Below are 19,566 nucleotides of genomic sequence, written 5' to 3'. Positions count from 1 at the left end.
ACTTCTGGTTTGTCTCTGGCACAGATATTCCACCTTGGAGCCTACCTTCCAGGCATCATTTTTTTGGGGGGAGGAGGAGGACTTAGGCAACACAGCACTTGGTTTGGGGCTGAGCTCTGTATTGTTGGCTTCCTCAGAAAGGTCTGTTCATGTGGTGTGCAGCTGGGAGAGGAGAGTTTTGGAGATTAAAAGCACTCATGCCCATGTAGTGAGATTTTTCAGATGTGTTTGCTGGGGCAGAGAAACAGACTGGAAGGATTATGTCTTCTCAGAGCTGCTAGAGCATTCAAAGGGGTTTGGGAAACTTGATTTCATTTAATCTCCCAATGTGGTGGCTTCTGTGAAGAGACTAAAGTGTTTTCACACAAGAGAAAATTAGGAGATAACTGGATATGTGGACTAAATAAATTTGGAGTTTCCCATCCAGACTGGGTAGATTGCCTACTTAAAAATAAAGTGCTTTCCAGTCATGTTTGCTTTTCTTGATAGCTGTATGAATTTTGTGGTACTGTTTCACTGATGGGACCATGCCACGAGTGCTCCAGCCACAGATCTGAACCCATTTCAAGCTGAGCCCTGTCTGGAAGCCAGGTCTGTCACCTTGCTAGCACTCTAGTAGGGAAAATGCTGGATCTCACTGCTACCTGGGTTTGGAAGGAGTAAAACTCCCGCTGTGCCAACATGCAGAGGTTAAGTGCCAAAACCTAGGAAGAGGTTTGGGGTGCTACCTGCTGCTCAGTTCTGGTCCTCAAACCTATGAGATGATTTCCAGGTCTGCCCAAGACTTGCCAGGAGCTCTGCAGCAGGTTTTTGGTTTTGGTATATTTTTGTGAACAAAGGTGTGTGTGTGCCTTATGTTGGACAGTGGGACTTCCCACTGAAGCATCCTTGGGCCACTATCTCAACACTTTTAATTTTTCCCACCTAGCTAAAGCTGTGGGAAAGTGGGCTGTGTGGCTGTGCCCCCTCAAACTAGAAAGGCCACCTTTTAATGCATAGGATGTTTGGCCAGGTCTTAAAGATAGGACAGGCCTCATTTATTTGTAGAAAATGTCTAGAGTTTTACCTTTCTATGCAAAGCAGTTATCACATGCCCTGGTGTCACAGCTGCAGTGGGTCACACAACATTTGGTTAAAACCTGCAGCCATCTTCACCCCTTTGCAACATCAAAAAAACAAATGTTCAGTAGCTGAGGGGTAAGTGCATCCTCTGGCAATGACTCCTCTCCTTCTGTTGCTTTCCCTGAGTGGCAAAATGCAGCTTCAGAGCTTGAGGTTCTGTGCAATCCAGCCCTGGACAGCTGTGACTTTGGTGTAGACACCAGGGAAGTATGGCCTGGCACAGCCATAGCCCCAGCTTGTGATTCCTGCTAGAAACCACTTCCCTGAGGGTTCTTTACAAGCCAGGGGCCCACCTGCATCACCCTGCAAAGAGAGAAAAAGAGACTTGGAGCAAGCCAAAAGGGCAGCCCAGCCCACCCAGCTGCCAGGTGTTCTTTCTCTCTGGGACACAGGAGCATTTTGCTGTCCTGTTCCCTGTCTCCCCAGGAGGCTGCTCCCGAGCTGAAGGAGTACTCAGCCATCTCCTTGCATGCACAGCCTGAGGCTGATGTCCTAGAACACCGGAGAGCACGTTCAGCAGCATGGAAAGGACTCCATGGTATCCCTGTGGCTTGGCATTGCCTCCCTGCACGGTTCCCTGAGCTGTCAGGGATGAGGTGTGTGCAGGATGGTCTTTGATAGTGATGACAGGCAGTGGAGATGGATGGACAGGCAGCTGAGCTGGGAGAAAATACAGCCTGGGGGCTTGGCTGGAGTTTGCTGTGTCCCAGCTGGGGCATTTGCTGCTCCGACACTCACTGAACAGCTGTCGACGGTGCCCTGAGGGAAGCCAGCACACACCATCCTGCTGCTGATCTGGACAGGGTAGAACTTTTTGCAGGCCTGGTCTCCAATCATGGTCACTGCTGCTTTTTGCAGATGTTTGGACATGAGACCTGAGTAGACAAACGTCACTGTTAGCACGAGAAGTGGGGGCTCTGCAGCCCTTCCTTCCTTCTTGCCAAAGGGAGAGACCTGCACTGGGAAACTCATTTGGACCTGGTTCCTCCCTGGCAGAGCAAGCACAGGAAGGGACCCTGGGTGTGTAGTTTGTCAGGCAGCTCAGCTGACCAGAGAGAAATGGTGTCAGGATGGTCCTTGTGCTGCTGGAGCAGCTGCTACAAGGCTGGGGAGCGGACTGGCTCTGGAAAACTCAGAAAGGCTGCAGGAGGGTGGAGGTGTCACCAAATGGAGGAATACAGAGCATGGTGACTGGGGAGGAGGTTGTGGTGACACCAAACCTTGCCCAGGTTGGCATCCCCTGCATGGGGAGTGTCTGGGGCAGTGGAAGGGGAATGACAGAATTTTGGGGGGTTCATGGGGTAGGTAGCACTTAGCTTGGCCATCATGGGTGTGAGGGAGCCCTCTCAGCCTGTACCTCCTTCTGTTGTGGAACCCCAGCCTGTGATGAAGCATCTGGCTCCTTCACGGAAGATGTGGGAATTGTCTGGGAGACATATAGGCTTGATGGTGCTGCTGAACTTGAGGGGTGTGTTCAGCTCTAGCAGTGCCACATCGTAGTCCAGGCTGTAGACATTATAAAATGGGTGCTTGTAGATCCGGAGGATTTTCTCCATTTTGCCATCAATGCCGCTCAGGAAAGGTGTTCCTAGAAAGGCCACCCACATTTTGGGGTCACTGTAACTGCAGAAAGACAGCAAACCTGGCTGTTAGGAGCCTGGCCTGACAAGGAGGGCCCTTCCTCTGCTCGTGGGGCTGGGATGCACTGTGCCCACCCCAGGACCCCTCTCTCCATCACCCCGTGGCCATACTCAGGCTTTGCTCCACTCCCTCCTCTCCACGCTTCCCTGCAAGACACCTCTCTAAACAGGGAATGTGTGCTTCCAGCTGGGCACAGCATCCCATGGAGATGTGAGGAGGACTCTGAGGGAGGGGAAGGGCTGAGGGGGGGTCTGGCTCCAGGAGCCCAGCCCAGACTTACACATCGAAGCAGTGAGCTGCAGAGAGCAGCCAGCGCTCTGCAACCAGGACAGCTCCACACTTGTGCTCCTTCCTCCTCAGCCACAGACTGACTTGCCAGGGCCATTCCCCTCGAGCTGCAGTGCTGCCACCCACAATCTTGCTGAAGGCCAAAGCTGTCGTTAAGCCACAGTCTGGGACAGAAGAAGAGGCACAGTGGCTTTAAGTAAGTCTTAAGTCAAAGGGGTGTCTGCCCTCCTGCCACAGCTCCTGCCATGGGGCAGCCTTCTGAGGATTCAGACACAGGGCAGTGGAATGGGATGAATTCCATTCATCCGTCTAAGGCAAAGCTGGGCAGATGTATGGTTTGGGAACTTTTCACTGATTATCACAGATCACACCTGGAAGGGATGAAGTGTGTGTGGAGGGGACATTGGGATGGACTCTGTCACACAGCAAGGCATGGGCAGCCCAAGAAGATGAGAAGATGAAATGAAAAGACATCTCCTGGGCTGCCATGTTGGGCAAGAATTGTCTTGCCAGCTTGTCCTAGCAGACTGAGTGCTGGAAAATAACTTCTAAGTTCTCATGTTTGTCACAGAAGAGGCCACATTTGCAGGCAGTAAATTTGGACCCTCCTCGTACAGCTGTATCTTGGTTCTGGAAGACCAAGTACCACAAGGCTGGCAGAGCAGTGTGTAAGATGGAGCCCAAGAGAGCCCCTGGTGGGTTTCCCTGGGGTGTCTGGGCCATGCAGAGCAGTGCTCACCACAGTGCTGCTCATCGAAGCCGTTGCTGCAGTCAAGGATGCCATCACACTCCGGATTTTCTTTTCCAATGCAGACATTACTGGAACACTTGAAGGTGAGACTGGTACAAGGCACCACTGGAAGGCAATAACCCACGGTCTGCTCAGTACCCTCAGGGCTGGGGCTGAAGGTCTGCGACCAACACGTCAAGAAATCTGTTTTACCTGGTGTTTGGGTGGGCTTGGCAGACTCAGGGATTGTCAGAGCTGTGGAGGTTTCTTTCGTGGTTGTGGTCATCTTCATTCCCAGTGTGGTTCTGTTGGTGGGACTGGGAGCTGTGGTGCTGGGCTGCTGGGTGAGGGTGGCTGCACTGGAGGTTGTGGTGATGGCTGGACTGGAAGGGGTGCCAGGACTGGGCAGCTCTGAGATGGTCTCTAGGATCCAGTCTCTGAGTTTGGTAACTCTGGAGTACACACCAGGTTTTGTAGCCTGGGCACAACCAATTCCCCAGCTCACGATTCCAGCCAGATAAAAGACTCCTGGGGTCACCTCACAGGCCAAGGGACCACCTGAATCTCCCTGAGGAAGAAGCAAGGCAATGGCTGCTCAGCCCTATCTGCCCAGGACAGAGCTACGTGGAGCAACCCCTCAGCCACAGTGGGAGGACTTAGGGAGCCTCAAAATCTGCTTTTCAAGCCCTGCAGGGCTGCCTGCTGCCATGCAGTGTGTGTGCAAGGTGTGAGTGTGCAGAGTGAGGGGTACCCTGGTGGCACAAATGGGATTTGGTATTTGTCATTAAGGATGTTGAACTAAGTCCTGCTCAACTTGATGGAGCTTTATTTACTTTTCTAAAGGCTGGGGTTTTAGTTTGGTTTTTTTGTGTGTGTGTGTGTGTGTGTGGGACAGATGTGGATTACAGATTGGCCACAGCAGCTCAGAAATACTTCCCAAGGATGTTCTGAGGCTGTGAGTTAATCCATCTTCCTGAAACAACCCCCAGAGGAGCTGAGAAAATGCAGGCTCTTACCTGGCATGAGTCTATCTGCCCCTCCAGGAAGCCAGCACAGATCATTTGGTCAGTGAGGGAGAAGTTGTAGAGGAAATTGCAGATCTTCTGGTCTATGATGCCCACAGAAGCCTTCTGCAGGACCTCAGGCTGTGTGACTGCAGGAAAACCATGGGGTTAGTGACAGCATTAGTGACCTAATGGCTTTCAGACTGACCCAAGACAGATTTCAGGAATAGTCCTGACAGCTTCTGGCTCCTGGACAACTCTTAGAGGGACACTAAGGCTTTGGTAGCACATGTGCCACCCTGGGACCTTCTCCCTACAACAGGACCTTTGCTGCTGCTTATTGTTTGGAACATTTTTGGGGGTGAAGATGGTCACTGAGGCTGACACTGTCCTGCCAGAGCCACAGGAGCCCCCAGAGGCAATGCCCACCCTTGCTTAGCATGGAAGAAAAACTTGGGGAGCCCATCACCTTCCTGCTCCTTCCTGCCAAGCTGCTCTCTTCTTTTCCTTGTTTGCTGGTGCCTCCTAAATATTTGTGGTTTAAGGTGGTGTGCTGTGTGCCCTTCCTGTCACTTGTCCTTGTGTTTCTATCAGTTCCTGACTGTCCCTGGTACTGTCCCCTCTCCTCCATGCTCTGGGTTGCAGTGCCACAGGTTTTGGTTCTGAGGCTGGCAATGCTTGAGAGCAAATCAACTACTTACCATTCCCTTCTTCGAGGCTACCCCAGCCAGAAATTAAACATTTCTTGCCAACAGGAAACATCAGTGAAGCAGGGGGGAGGCAGATGGGCTGTATGTGTTTGTTGAAGACAAGGGGTCTTGCAAGCTCAAGCACAGCCACATCAAAATCCAGGAATATGGGGTCGAAGAGGGGATGCTGGATCACTCTGGTTACATTGACTTTCACTGCATTTCCATCTGTTCCATTCAGTGATGTTGTTCCCACATAGGCTTCAATCTCTTCTGGATTTGTCCTGGAAATACAGGTTGCTGAACATCCACGCTCACCCCCAGAGACCCAACATGAATTCTGACACTCACATTGCAGACAACTTTAAATGACTTGAAATGCAGAATTCAGCAGACAGAAGCTGTGCTAAGTCAGCTCCAAATCTTTTTCCAGCAGTGGCATGTGCTGGATTTCTCCTGAAGGTAAAAAAGTAGCAATCCTCACCTCCAGAAATTCCTGATTTCAGGAGTGTTCTGCCATACAAATGGGGCCTCTCTATCCAGTATGTCTTGATGGATTTGGGGGTTTTATTTTGATTTTACCAGAGTTATATGTTCATGTTTTGGTTGTTTTGGGCTTTTTTTTTTTAACACCATGTGAATTTTAAACATTAATGGCATTTATGAAGTGCTGCTTCCCTTTGAAAGTTTCCCCCCTGCTTCTGGGGGGCTTATCTAATACCTTAGAAAAGCAGTAAGAAGGCATTCCCTGGACACTTTATACCATTGGTAATTGTACAGTCCCTATCACATGCTCCCTTCCCAGCCTTGTCCCATCTATTTTGTCCTGCTTGTTGTTAAAGTTACTCAACACCCAGCTCATCCTGGTGTTTTCCTTTTTTTTTTACCATGTGGTTCTAACACTGCAAAAATGTTGGTGAAGTTGGTGTGCTCTGCATCACCAGCAACACACTGGTCATCTCAGGAGGTTTTTCTAGTAATCACTAACATTCCCTTGTCCTCTACTGCCCACAGAACTGCTGTTCTCATGGCAATATCCACAGGATTTCTCATCTCTTTTTCTGCTTGGTGGATGGAGACCCATCACCTGCAGACAGATGGCACTGATGCTTTGCTCTGTGCCTCACACCTGCCTGCCTTTCACTTGTTTTATTGCCCACTTATTTCATGTATAAGGTTGTCTTGACACTCTTCAGAGTTCCCCACACTTTTCTGCCTTCAGGAATTTTTATTCTTGACAAAACATCATCCTCTAGCTTCTCATTTCTTTGTGTAGGTTGTTTATGAAACCAGGCTTGGGTGCTGTGCAGGACTGAAGTGACTGCGTGTCTCTATTTCTTACATTACACCCAATTTTAAAGGTTAAATTTCTTGAATAAACCCTCTTGGAGCACCTCTCCTTTTCCACTCCTCTTAGATGTCTTATCCTTGCTCCCTGCCCAGGCTGCTTTGACCTTTCCCTGCCTCATCCCAGCCTCCCCACACCACTGCTTTTACTCCGAGCCTCTGTAACAAAAATTCAGGTACAAAACATTGGGTTTTTGCCCAGAAAAAACCCACCAGTGACTCCTGAGTGGGTGTGAGCAGGAATGGTCTCTTACCCATTGAAGCAGTGAGCTGCAGACAGGAGCCAGCGGTCCCCAATTATTGTGGCTCCACAGAAATGACTGGAATCTTCCTTCAGGCTGACCTGCCAGGGGATCTCTCCTCTGGAAGCATCCGTTCCTCCCACAATCTTGCTGGGTTTAGAGAACCCAGGTCGTTCTCCACACTCTAAACAAAAGGCAAAGCATGGTTGGTGAGGGCTCTTGGCAAGGGGGGAGAGATTCTGCCTGCTGAGTCTGAGCAAGGCAGAGGTCAGGGCTGGAGGGTGAGGGATCTGCCCAAGGTCTGGTCCCGGCAGCCCCTTCTGCAAAGCTTTCACCCCATCTGCTCTTCTGCAGCTTTTGGCATGTCCATCACCCTGGGCCTTTCTCAGAGACAGAGTAACCAGCAGCTCTGGGCCTCTGAGCCTTCCTACCCCAGGTAAAAAGTTAATCATTAAGTTTAGAAAAATACCCTATATCTCTATCTCCCTGCAGAGCTGCTGGGAGGGCTCCTTGGAGCTGCTGGGTCATCCTGGTGACACTTGCCAGAGTCCTTCCCTTCAGAGAGAAGATGCATGGCTGCTGTGCAGTCAGCTTTGGACTGCTAAAAGATCCTTAGGTGGCAAAAAAAAAGTGAGTGTTCAAGAGGCTAAACAAGGCACTGCTGGGTCTTAGTACCCTGTCCTAGGCTGGCTGGAGCAGTCCAGTTCCACAGACAGCAGAGAAAATTACCCATTTAGTGGCATAAAGAAAGGAGCCCACAAAACAGCTCCTGAGTGACTCTGAGGCTGGGCAGTTGGTGGCCCTTAGCACTCAGGTTGTAGAGGTCATTTCAGCTCAGTGGAATAAGGAATCTGATGTTTAGACCTGGACCAGCCACTTTTCCTCCCAAGGTGCACCCACCCCTCATGTGCTCCTACCTTGTGGTCTTGCTGCCATCTCTGTCCTGTTGGGAGCTGGGGCTGAGGCTGTGGTGGGGATTGTCCTAGTGCTGAGCTCTTCAGAGCTGCCCATGTTACTGTTAGTACTGGGGTGTCCTGGAGGGACAGCGTGGCCCATGGAGGTGGGGAAGGCAGAAATAGCATCCAGGATCCAGTCTCTGAGTTTGGTAACACGTGTGTAAACCCCAGGCCTCCTGGCTTCAGCACATCCAATTCCCCAGCTCACAATTCCTGCCAGGAAAAACTTGCCAGATGGTTCTTGACAAACCAGGGGCCCACCAGAGTCACCCTACAAGAGAAGGCAGATGGTGAGTTCTCCCTGGGGATGCTCCAGGCTCACCCTGGCCATCCTCAGCACAGCTCTGTCCCTCTCTGCCTCCTTCCTCTGGCCCAATGATGAGGGAAGCATCTCTTGTGCTGCCCTTTGGGTGCTCCTACACTGTCCTGCTATCAGCCAGCAGCTTTGTGCCCTTGGTGTGCAAGAAGAGCACAAAGATATCCTGCAAACAGTGTAAGGTTAGCATTTCTACTTGTGTAAATAATCTGTAAAACTGCTGCTCTCAAAGGTTAAGCCAAGCAGCACCCAGACAGGCTTGTGATGGGTGTTACTGCACAACATGCAGCCCAGGGAGACCATGCTAATTTTTTCATGTTGTTTTCTAGATTTGGCCTTTGGTGTCCTTGTCATTTCTTTGGTATGATGGGGACATCTGAGTGTCACTGGTGTAGGACGTGGTGCCTGTGAAGCTGGCAGTGCCTTCTCGGGGCTGGATGGCTCTAAGTGAGTAATGGGTAACAGGATGGGTCATATTCACCATCCAACCTGGAATCTTCTGTTATTAACCCCTTCTCTGGTCTTTGTGCTGCATTTGATGCAGAAACAGGAAGCATTAACACTGGAAAAGCGATTTTGCTCCTTTGGTGGCTGCAGGTATGAAGGGCCCTGTTAAACCACAGGCACAGCCATGGAACTCAGTCCTCCTCTCCCCACACCCCCTGGAAGGCAGGATAATTATCCAGCAATTCCCAGCTGGATAAAGACTAACTACGGGAAAACACCAAGTTGTTCATCAAAAGCTATTGCCTAAGTTTTAAGTTTCCACCACCTCCCTTTGCTATCTGGATTTTGATCTGAGGTCCTGTCAAGTCCATTGGTAGTGCCAGCCCTGATTACAGCTCAGGAAGCAGAGAAAAGCAGTTAAATACCCAGAAGAGCCCCTAAAGAGCAGTGCCCTGCTCTAAGCACCAGAGAAGCATCCACATTTTTGTCTTCTGCAGTCCCTGATCTTTGCTTGAGCCCGAGGCATGGCCTTAATCCTTGGGGAGGAACTGTGACCATGGTGTCAGATCCTGCTTCTTCACCTCCTGCTCGGTGCATCCCGGGGAAGGAAAGACTCCTGTGAGGAGCTGTGCTGACTTCCCTGGGCAAAGCTTACCTGGCAGGAGTCGATTTTGCCCTCCAGGTAGCCAGCACAGAGCATCCTGTCAGTCAGAGCGTGGCTGTAGAGGCTGGAGCACAGGTTCTGGTCCAGCAGCTCCACTGTTGCTTTCTGCAGGAACTCAGGTTTCACCACTACACCAGAAAGAGGTTTAAGGAGCTCAGCACAGGGGGACTTGGACAGGACCAGCTGCCCGTGCTACAGCCCACCCCAACCTTCCCTCCTGCCTCTGGGACTGCTCACACCTCCCCACCCCTGCTCTGCCTCCTGCCCTGCTTACAGAAATCCTCCTTGAGGTAACCCCAGCCTGAGATGAGGCATTTCTGGCTGGTGGGGAAGTGATGCCCAGGCTCTGGCAGGCACACGGGTTGGATGTACTGGGTGAAGCTCAGGGGTCTCTTCAGCTCCAGCACAGCCACGTCGTAGTCGGCCGTGTCCGTGTTGTAGGAGGGGTGTGGGATGATCCGTGTGATTCCCATTTTCACTGTGGCACTGTCTGAGCCTCGGAGGGAGGTGGTGCCCGTGTAAGCTGCCCACATGGCTGGGTCCTGAAACCTACAGAGAGAGAGAGAGCAGGGACCCTGTGAAGTGGCACCTGAGAACCAGAACCACTCCTGCCCATCCTGCCCAGGGACAGCAGCTCTCCACGGCTTCACCTGGCAGGGGAAGGAAACCAGGTGGGAATATCCCAAATGGAACACTGGGACTTTTGAGAGGGAAGATTTTGGAAGTGAGGAGGGGGACACTGGGGTGGGGAGGGCTTACTCAGTGAAGCAGTGAGCAGCAGACACCAACCACCTCTCTGTCAGGATGGCAGCACCACAGAAGTGCTCGTTGTTCTCCCGCAGGCTGACTTGCCATGGGAATTCCCCTCTGGATGCCTCCGAGCCTCCGACGATCCTGCTGGCAGTCTGCATGGCGGGTCGGCTCCCGCAGTCTGGGAGGGAGGAGAGAGCCCCTGGGTCAGGACCCTGATGGCTGCATCCCAGCAAAGTCCTCTCAGGGCCAAGTGGGAAAACCTGACTCAGCTTGGTGCACGTCTTTCCTCCCTCCTGTCACAGGGAAGATTTTACCCTGCAGGCTTGGAAAAGGGAGCTTTGCAAAGCACCATCCCCACCAGAGCATCCTCCCTTTTGAAGCCAAGAAATTCTGGGAATGGTGAGTTCCACCACTGAGCTTGTGAAACAGCTCAGCCACTGCCTCATTCTCTGCTCCCACCTCTGCATGTGGCACTTGTCCAGCATGCCAGCCCTCCAAGAGGGCCTTGTCATGGCCATGTGGTAATGGGGGGACCAAGCTCTTACTAAGGTTCAGTTCCCCTCATCCTGATGCCAACATCATCTGCTGTGTCCTTGGGGCTCTGCAGTGTTCAGCAGCCCTGTGATGGGAAGGTCTGCAGGATGGGTCCCCAGGGCCAGGAGACTTTCTGCAAGGGACTCACCACAGCCCCTTTCATCAGAGGCATCTTTCTGGCTATGACATCCAGGGTTTTCTTGTCATACACCCTGGATGCTGCAGCACATGAATGTGTCTCCAGGACAGCTCATTTTGGTCCCCAAGTGCAGCCACCATCGTGTCCCCATCACTGCTCCCTGGCAGTGCCACAGGATGGAGCAGAGCTGCAGCTTTTGTTGAGCTTGGAGGGGGGGGAAGGGGTTCAGGGTTCTGGATGACCACGTTGTGGCCAGCATGGGGTACAAACATCTCATTTCTCTGCAGCCAGGCCAGGGGAGTGCAGCCAAGGGGCAGAGGGTCCTTCCTTCAAGGCTCTTACCTGATTTCAGTCCAGGTCTAAAGGGAGAAGCCTCGCCGGGACCTGCAATGAAGATGTCAGGGATGGGGATCAGTGAGGGCATCCCTGGGGGCTCCCATGGATTGTGCTGCTCCCAGGACACACAGGCTGGGGCTTGGTGTCACCTTTTCCTCCTGCCTGGCAATTGCTGTCCATGCCCCATGGGGTGGGATCCTGGACCAGTCCCTTCCTAGGACCCCTCCTCAGCTGTTCCACCACAGACCCAGTGCTCAGCAGAGGAGCAGCCCTGGCCCAGCAGGATTTTGGGGTGATTTGGGGAATTCCCAAGAGTTGAGCTGCCTTCCAGGGGTAGGTCCAAGGCTGAAGTTATGCAAGGCTGTTGCCTAAAGCCAAGGGGTATCCTTCACCCTCCATTTGGGTGAAGTTCCCCCAAGGACCCAGGGAGTGCAGAGGGAGCTGTAGAGGAACCCACACCTTTAGGTTTCCAGACATATGGTGGTTTTTTTTTTTTTTAATCTGCTGGGCCCAAACTCCTATGGTCACATGCAACTCCACAGTAGCTGAAGGAAAGGAGAATTTCTATTCAGGTGGTTTCAGAGAATAATTAAAATATGGGAAATCTCTTCCTAAAGAAGAATTATTGCTACAGCTCTGAGGACTGCTCAAGGGCTGCTATGCTCAGCAATTAACATCTGAGGCTTGGTCTCTTGTCCCTTAGCCTGGTTCCAGCTACTACAAGAAAAGCCAAAGAAGTTGCAATTTATGCTTTAGGCTCTGTTCTTGCTGCAGACCCCAAAGCTGCAGAAAGCAGGAAGACAGCATTAGTGTTGGAGGGTGACCTGGGGTCTCCTGGCTCTTGAGCAGTCACCAGGATCTCCTCATGTTCCTGCTGCTGTCTTGTGATGCTGGCAGCACCTGGAGCCAGGCAGAGCATTTTTTGTTGGGTACCTGGCAGCACTTCCATTCCTAACATTTCATGAAGCCATCCAGAGGTGAAGCCCCGTGGCAGCTTTGTCACCGGAGACACCTTGGTGGTTCTGCTACTCTGACCTTTGGAGCACCCAAGCATCTTTCTCTGTGTCAGGACCATACCGGTGAGAGAAGCTGAGGATATGGTCCCATAGGCAGCCAGGGAGAGCCCCTCCTGGTGCAGGGTGGCTGCCAGCCCATGCCTGAGAGCTTCCTCCTCCATGGCAGAGCTCAGGGGGTGGGAATCCTGGGGGGTGAAGCGGAGGCGGAAGCGGACGATGACACTGGAGTTCCCATTCCTGCTGGGAGACAGGGAATGAATGGATCAGCAGAGGGGACAGGGTGCTGGCTGCCTACAGGGAACTCAAGGGAGACAAAAGTCATTTTTAGTAACTTCAGGCACAAGTCTCTTTCAGCCCAAGTTGTGCTTTGGGGTGAAATGGTCACACATGCTTTTTCCTTTGGCCCAAAATTCAGCTTGTGTTGAACAAAGCCATTTCCCACTGCCTTCCCAAATGAAAGAAGCCAGAGCACTGGGGTGATCCCAGAAGAAAATCCATCCTTGCCGAAAAAGCAGTTTCTCTGGTTTTGAACAAGATCTCATCACCAGAAGCCATCACCTGCACAGCCCTTGGTGGGAGCTGCTTATGCTCACCTGTAGCCCAGGATGGTGCAACCAGTGCAGCTCCAGTCCAGCTGGGAGGCTTGGAAACTGGACAGAAACTGTAAAGCAAACAACAATGGTCAAGAGGCAAAAGATCCCAGGGAGATGGGACCAGACAGTGCCTGGGATTTTGCAGGGAGCTGGAGTTAGCTGAAGCATTTTATTTTATCTTCAGCAGGAGCATCTGTGCACACCTCATGTGTAACCTTTTTCCCCCCCTGGCTCAGGGCACAAGTCAGCAGCACATCCCTTCTTTAGGCCTTCCTAACACCTCTCTTTGGCAAGGAACAGACCTGAACACACATTTCCCACCCTACAAATGTCCCCTGAAGCCCTGATGGGGCCCTGCCTGGACCTTCATCTTTAAGAAATCTCTGTTTTCTTCCTGCCCTTGGCATCCAGATTCTGCTGAATGAGGATGGGTCCTGCAGAACCATCCTTGTTTTTCCCAAGCCCCCAGACTCACCAGCCTCTCCAGGGCAGGTGTCAGCACCCTGTAGTAGTCTGAGCTCTCCATCTGCAGGCTGCTGTTGAAGGGGATCCCTCGCAGCTCCACCGTGTGCTCAAAGATGGTTTCTCCCAGGGGATGGCAGCCTGCAGAGAGGGGGGAAGGTGCCTGTCAGAGGGCACATGGAGCTCTGGGGCCATGGCTGGACCCAGCTTTCCTCACTATTTCCTCCTTTGGAACATGGGGCTCATGTCCTTCAGACACCCAATGTCTCAGCTCCTTGGCTGCTCTCCATCACCTCTGACTGCCCTGGGGGTTCCCTGGGCTGGGCTGGGCTCCCCTGCTCACATGAAGAGGAGAATTTTGCACTGAGCTGATCTGAACAGGAAAATGAACAGGAAAACTTTGTCAAGCTTGAAATAAAACTTCATGAACTTTTGGAAACCCGGATTGGCCCCATCCTTGCAGGATGAAGGCAGCTGAGGAATTGATGCTGTGCTGGGGGGATCTGGCAACCAAGTCCAGAGCAGGGACTAGGCTGGGATCTGGCCCTGGAGCAGCAGAGAGAGCAAGAAAGAAGGGACAGAGGTGAAGGAGGTGGTGGGAATGAAAGGACAGAGGTGAAGGAGGTGGTGGGAATGGTCAGCAAGGGACTGCAAGAGGTGGATGGATGGGGCAGCAAAGTCCAGGGACAGGAATTTTGGGAGGAGGAGGAGAGGGTGGAGGAGAGGAACAGAGCTTGCATGTCATGAAACAATGAGGATAGAGTGATTTAAAGTCAGATATTCAGAACGTGAGCTTGTGTGTGGATGTGGGGAGGGCTGACAGCATTTTGTCCTCAGCAAAAAGCTTTTGAGAATTTTTGAATTTTTGCTATGAGGACTGTGATCTCTGCAGACCATTTCTCTTTTTTTGGAGCAGATAAACTGAAAGAAGATCCCCTGCTGCAGACTCACCCAGCAGGATCCCCAGGTACAGGGCTGTCACACTGCCCACCACAGCAGCAGCAATTGTCACCTTCCAGCAGCTGAGCCTCAGGCCCCTTCTCTGGGTGCCCAGCACTGGCTTTATCTGGTCCATGCTTTCTGAGCAGCTGTAGGGATTGCCTCTGTGATCAAAAGGAAGAGGAGGAAAAGGACAAAACTGGCATCAAATGTGACATGGCAGCTGTGGTTAACCCAGGAGCTCCAAGCAGTGCATTATTACAAGAAGTAAAAGGATGGGGACACACTTTGTCCCCTCGGGCTGCACTCAGAGTTTACATATGTATTTAGGTTCTAGGACCTGAAGCTACATCTACCACGGCCTTCCCTGCCTGCTTCCCCTTCTCTTTCTTCCTTGGAGCCCACCCCTAAGCTCAGCCATTTCTGCTCTGAGGAGGAACAAGCCTGATGCCTCCAGCTCTGTGCTTTGCACAGATGCTTTTGGTGACACAAGCTCTGGGCAAGTGCTGGACCAGTCTCCCAGTACCACAGGCAGTACTTCAGGGTCCAGCCAGGCCAGCACCCAGTATCAGCTCTTCAATAATTAGTCCCCCAGGCTTGATTTAGCAGAAGGGTTTCCATGATGCTCAGGGCAGCTCCACAGTGAGGGGTCAGTATGGACCAGGTTTGGCATCTTGTGTTACTGCCTTGGACATCACCCCAACAAAGGTCCTAAAACCAACCACTGCCATTAGCAGATGTTTTGGTGCTGCTCAGGAGGCAGAGGACTGCAGCAGCAGGCAGAACAGTAAGGGTGGAAAGTACAATATTTATCCCAGAGTAATTTTATAGGCTTGGAAATAACAAGACTGGACTGCACTCACATCACTCATATCCAAACTGGTCTGGATAAAGAGCTGTGGAGAGGGACCTGTGGTTATCAAACACAAAAGTAAGGAGAAACCTCAAGAATCCTTGGTTGCTGCTTGTGATCTGGCTACTGAAATCCTGCCTCGAGGCTACTGATATCCCCATGGGATGTGCTGTGCAGATTTAAACTGGCTGGGTACTCAGCCTCACCCTGGAGTTGGTGATGAAGCAGGTTCCAGGGTGAGGTTTCATCTGTAGCCCAATGCTATTCCATATTTTCTGCAAGAATTGTGAAGGAATTATAAGATCCCAGTGGCTGACACAACTCACTGCAGTGCTCACTAGAGGACTCCCAGTGCCTACTAATGTAGTGCAATTAATATTTGCCTTGATTACAGCTATGCCAGTTCCTTGATGAACAATTTCCTTTTCCTCCTGGTCAGCACTGATGCCTCCAGAATTTTCCTTCAGGTTTTACAGACACCTTGCACAGGAACCCAAGCCCCTGTACCCCATATTTTCTGCCACCTGAGATCAACTCCATGGCCTCTGCCAGAGCTCCAGTGTGGAAATACTTTGCCAGCACTGAAGATGCTCAGACAGCCTATGTTACCCCAGATTTGATCTCAAAAATGTCAAAAAAAGGGAACTTCTCTTGTTTCTTGCTACTGGAAGCCAGGCTGTGGTTGTCCTTTTGCACATCACCAGCAATGGGAATGAAATGGGTTCCATTGCTCCCTCAGCCACACTTCAGCCATCTCAGTTTTTGCAAGACAAGAAGGGCACCGATTTCCTGGGGCCCTAAAATGTATTAAATCACAGGGTGAATATTCCTCCCTGACACACAGTCCTATTCTTCACCTGGCACAGAAAAATCTAAGACAATTTGGTTGAAACACATTGAAATCCAGAACAAAACTCACTCAACTTTCCTTCCTCAGTCCCAAATCCTGCCCTGCCAAGGGACACCTTGTCTGTCACCTCTGCACTGGCCACTTCCCATCAGCTCTGAAGATGCTGGGAGTGCTTGGGCTGCAATGCTATAAATCAGATTGTTAATTCAGCAAAGAGGAAAGCTGCTGAGGAGCAGCCTTTTCTGATGCAAATGCCTCTGACAGTGAAAGAGAAAGGGAGAAAAAAGGGACCCAGGACCCAGGGAGCAGCAGCACTGCTTCAGAAGAACTTTTCAGTGTTTTCCAAGAGGCCTCAGCAGCTTTTTAAAATGAAGTTCCTAGATAAGAGATTTTAAAAGGTCACTTCTTTGTGAGGCAACAGACAAGAGAGAAAGGGGAGAGGAAGGGAAAGCCAGTCCAAGATGCCTCTTTTTTTTTTTTTTTTTCCTCATAACAGACCTCCAAATATTCTTTTTCAGCTGTAACAGAGCCTGGCAGAGATGGGCATGTTGGGCCCCTGTATTTTGCTAACAATATCACTATTTGACAATTCAGCTCTGCCCAAGAGGAGGAAAGGTAGGAAACATTTTTTCCAGTGGCACTTGTGACCTGAATACATACAGATGAGTGATTCCTCCTCTGCTCTTTCAACAGATTTTGGACTCATGAGCTCTCCTTGGAATATGCTGTACCTGGAAGCTCAAAAATCAAGTCCAGACACACTGACCAGTGCCACAGTGACCTTACTACCAACATCTTGTCACTGAGGGGGTTGTCAGGCATTGGAATGGCCCAGGACAGTGGTGGAGTCACCATCCCTGGAGGCATTTAAAATGCATTTGGACCGGGTCCTTAGGGCCATGGTTTAGTAGCTGGTTATGGTGTTGGTGACAGGTTGGACTGATGAGCCTGGAGGTCTCTTCCAACCTCAGCATTCTGTGATGAAAGCAAGAAAACCCAACTGTCCTAAGATGGCAGGGTCCAAGCTGCTCTTAGTGCTGAATTTCTATATTCTAGTAAGTAAGGATAATTTATAAGGAGCAGCCAATATACTGCAACCATTTGAAGGACCAAATGTTAATAAAACATTTGCTTTATCCCACACCAGGTTGCTACCACCCCAGGGGAGTCCGTGATCTGCTGAGACTCCAGACAGAAGGGTTGTGAATCCACCTCCTGGTCTAAGGTCATGTCTGTAAGTCCTCAGCCAGACAGAACCATTGCAAAATGATGGAATTGATATGAAAAATATGCAGCTTGCTTGTGGCCAGTATGCAAGACCAGCAGCAAATCCACCTGCAAACTCAGGAACTGATGAGGATTTGGTCAAAGCTGGGTGAAGGACTTGATCTGTGGCACTTCAGAGGGGTAGAGCAGAAATCTCCTTCCTCCAGAAAGAAAAAACCTAAAGGTAAAAAACCTAAAAGGTAAAGTAGACTCCAATGTGCCTCACTTGGAGGGTTCACCATTCAAAATCACTACAAAGCACATTTGTGCCACCAAAGCACAAGCTTGAGCAAAAGACAGAAGATGGTCACGTGGGGAAAGTGAAAGGAAAAAAAACATGGCCAGAGGAATGAAAAACCTGGGTGTGAAACAGGTCTGCTGGCTGAGAGAACAGCAGACCTCAAATATCTCAGCTGAAATAGGGTCAAGCCTTGTGACTTTCTCTTTACTGTTTGGAATTTAATTGTATGCAAATGAGGCTCCACAATTTGTTCCAGCAGCTGCTGATGGAAGGCAAAATATTTTCCTGGATTTATAAGCAGAGGGTGATGGTGCAGGGTGTGTGGCAGCCTGGAGAGGCCAAGCACCATGTGCCCCTTTACAGCCTGAGGGCACCCCAAGGATGCACCCTGTGGGATAAAGAAAAACTGCTCTTTCCTGGTAAAACCATATGTCTGCCTTCAATCTTCTGACTGAATTAGGATAGGGTGAAAAAAATCCCCTGCAGAAACAGCAGTCAGGTAGTAGGAGACCTGGAGGAAGGATGGAAATGCTCAGCACCATCCCAGCTGGAGCAGATGGGACCTTCACAAGCAAAGAGCAGCAGCTCACATGCTCAGCAGACAGAGCCAGGTTTGCTACCATGGCCTTTTTACTTCATGTGGTGTCAGCATCTCCTGCCACCAGGCTGCTTCTTTGAACCACCCAATTTAATCCTTTTGGTTTAACCCATCTCCAGCTTCTGCATCCCAACAGGCAGAGCTGGGCATGTCCCCCACCTCTCTGGGGTTAACCTTTGATGGGGTTGTGCTACACCCTACTTCCAAGTAGAAAGAAACTCTTATCTCAGGGGCTGCAGGCCCTGGACACATTTTTTTCTCTCCAGGTAGCACTGTCAGGCTCAAGTGAACAACTCTGCTCTGGGTGCCATCCCCTGCCATGATCCTGCTCACCTCCAGCACTCCTCCTGGAGGGACGGATGGTTCAGCTCTCTGCAGACCCAGTGACACTGTGCACACCTTGTTTATTGTCCCTCTTGGACTCCAAATGTCTCTCAATTTACAGGTAAGAAGATCCTCTCCCTCCCAGCTTGCCAGCTCTGTGGTCTCAGCTGGGACATGACAGACAGACCGAGCTCCCTGGAGGTAACAAAGGCTCTAACATCACTTCCACCTTGGAGAAAGGGCAGATTTGTACCTGCAATTATTTTTTTAAGCTTTTTTTAAGCTGTGGATTACACCATAAAATAAAGGCTCCTTCCTCCCCCATGGCTGTGCTGGCTTGACAAAGTACAGATAGTAAATACCGAATACACCAGGGGAGTATCCAGTGAGCAAGGGAAGTGCCATTTTTGCCCAGGTGCTTTTCACAATAGCAGCACTATCTCATTTGATCCTTTTCAGCTCATGAATGGCCAACAAAAAGTCACATGTTTTAGTGACAACCACTCTCCTCCTTTGGACACTGTCTGGCCCAGGGCAAAGGCTGTGAGAGAAACCTTGGTCCTGATGAAGCTGGTGGATGTCCTGGGACCAGAGATTCCTGGAGGAACAGGGGTAGAGATAAATCTCTATCCCGTGCCTGGTTAGAACTCCTCACAGCCACTGCTGTGTCACTGCCACACTGCAGATGGCAATAACATTATTTATTTTAGCACTTAGGATTGCTGCCCTTCTTATTTTCCCTGAAGTATCCTGATCTTTCTTTCTAGAATGTTTCACAGTCCATGATAACCTTTAAACATGTGGACCCTGTTTGCATTTGGTTTCCTGAGTATTAAACTGAAGCATTTCTCCTCTGACAGTGCTCTCAGAGAGGGGGGATCAGAGATCACTTTCCACCATTGGATCAGACATTGGCACAGCTGAGGAAACACTGGGTAGCAGGCAAAAGATGAAATGTCCCACAGAAATACAACCTGCAGAAGTGTCCAACACCCACAGACATTTAGTGGGGAGCCCATTTCTGTGGCCAGTGTTGATGCAGAACAAATCCCCTCCAGTATCACCCATTCCCTTCTGCAAAGAGCTCCCAACCTCTCCCGAATATATATTTTTTTTTATAGTCACAAGGAATGGAAAAACATTAAAAGAACACGTAAGGAAAATTATTTATCTATAAACGACTGAAAAGGAAGCCCTGAAGTTATTTGCTTGTATT

The 19,566-nt window shown here is 50.6% G+C and overlaps 1 protein-coding gene across 1 annotated transcript; it reads right to left on the bottom strand.

The window, feature by feature from the left end:
- Positions 1-1,020: 1,020 nt before the first annotated feature.
- On the bottom strand, positions 1,021-14,354 carry TMPRSS9 (transmembrane serine protease 9). The gene is given in 19 exon segments (XM_008493560.2): positions 1,021-1,425; positions 1,861-1,997; positions 2,480-2,745; positions 3,044-3,215; positions 3,791-3,907; positions 3,995-4,349; positions 4,798-4,934; positions 5,487-5,758; positions 7,076-7,247; positions 7,981-8,290; positions 9,438-9,574; positions 9,721-9,995; positions 10,206-10,377; positions 10,882-10,985; positions 11,214-11,256; positions 12,286-12,464; positions 12,818-12,885; positions 13,293-13,420; positions 14,231-14,354. Coding segments are annotated over 19 exon segments (3,330 nt in total). The 3' UTR covers positions 1,021-1,263.
- Positions 14,355-19,566: the final 5,212 nt, after the last annotated feature.

Source organism: Calypte anna, chromosome 28 (genome assembly GCF_003957555.1).
Source record: "Calypte anna isolate BGI_N300 chromosome 28, bCalAnn1_v1.p, whole genome shotgun sequence".
NCBI lineage: Eukaryota > Metazoa > Chordata > Aves > Apodiformes > Trochilidae > Calypte > Calypte anna.
Note: the sequence above shows the minus strand (reverse complement) of the source record. Positions and strands in the feature narration are given on the sequence as shown.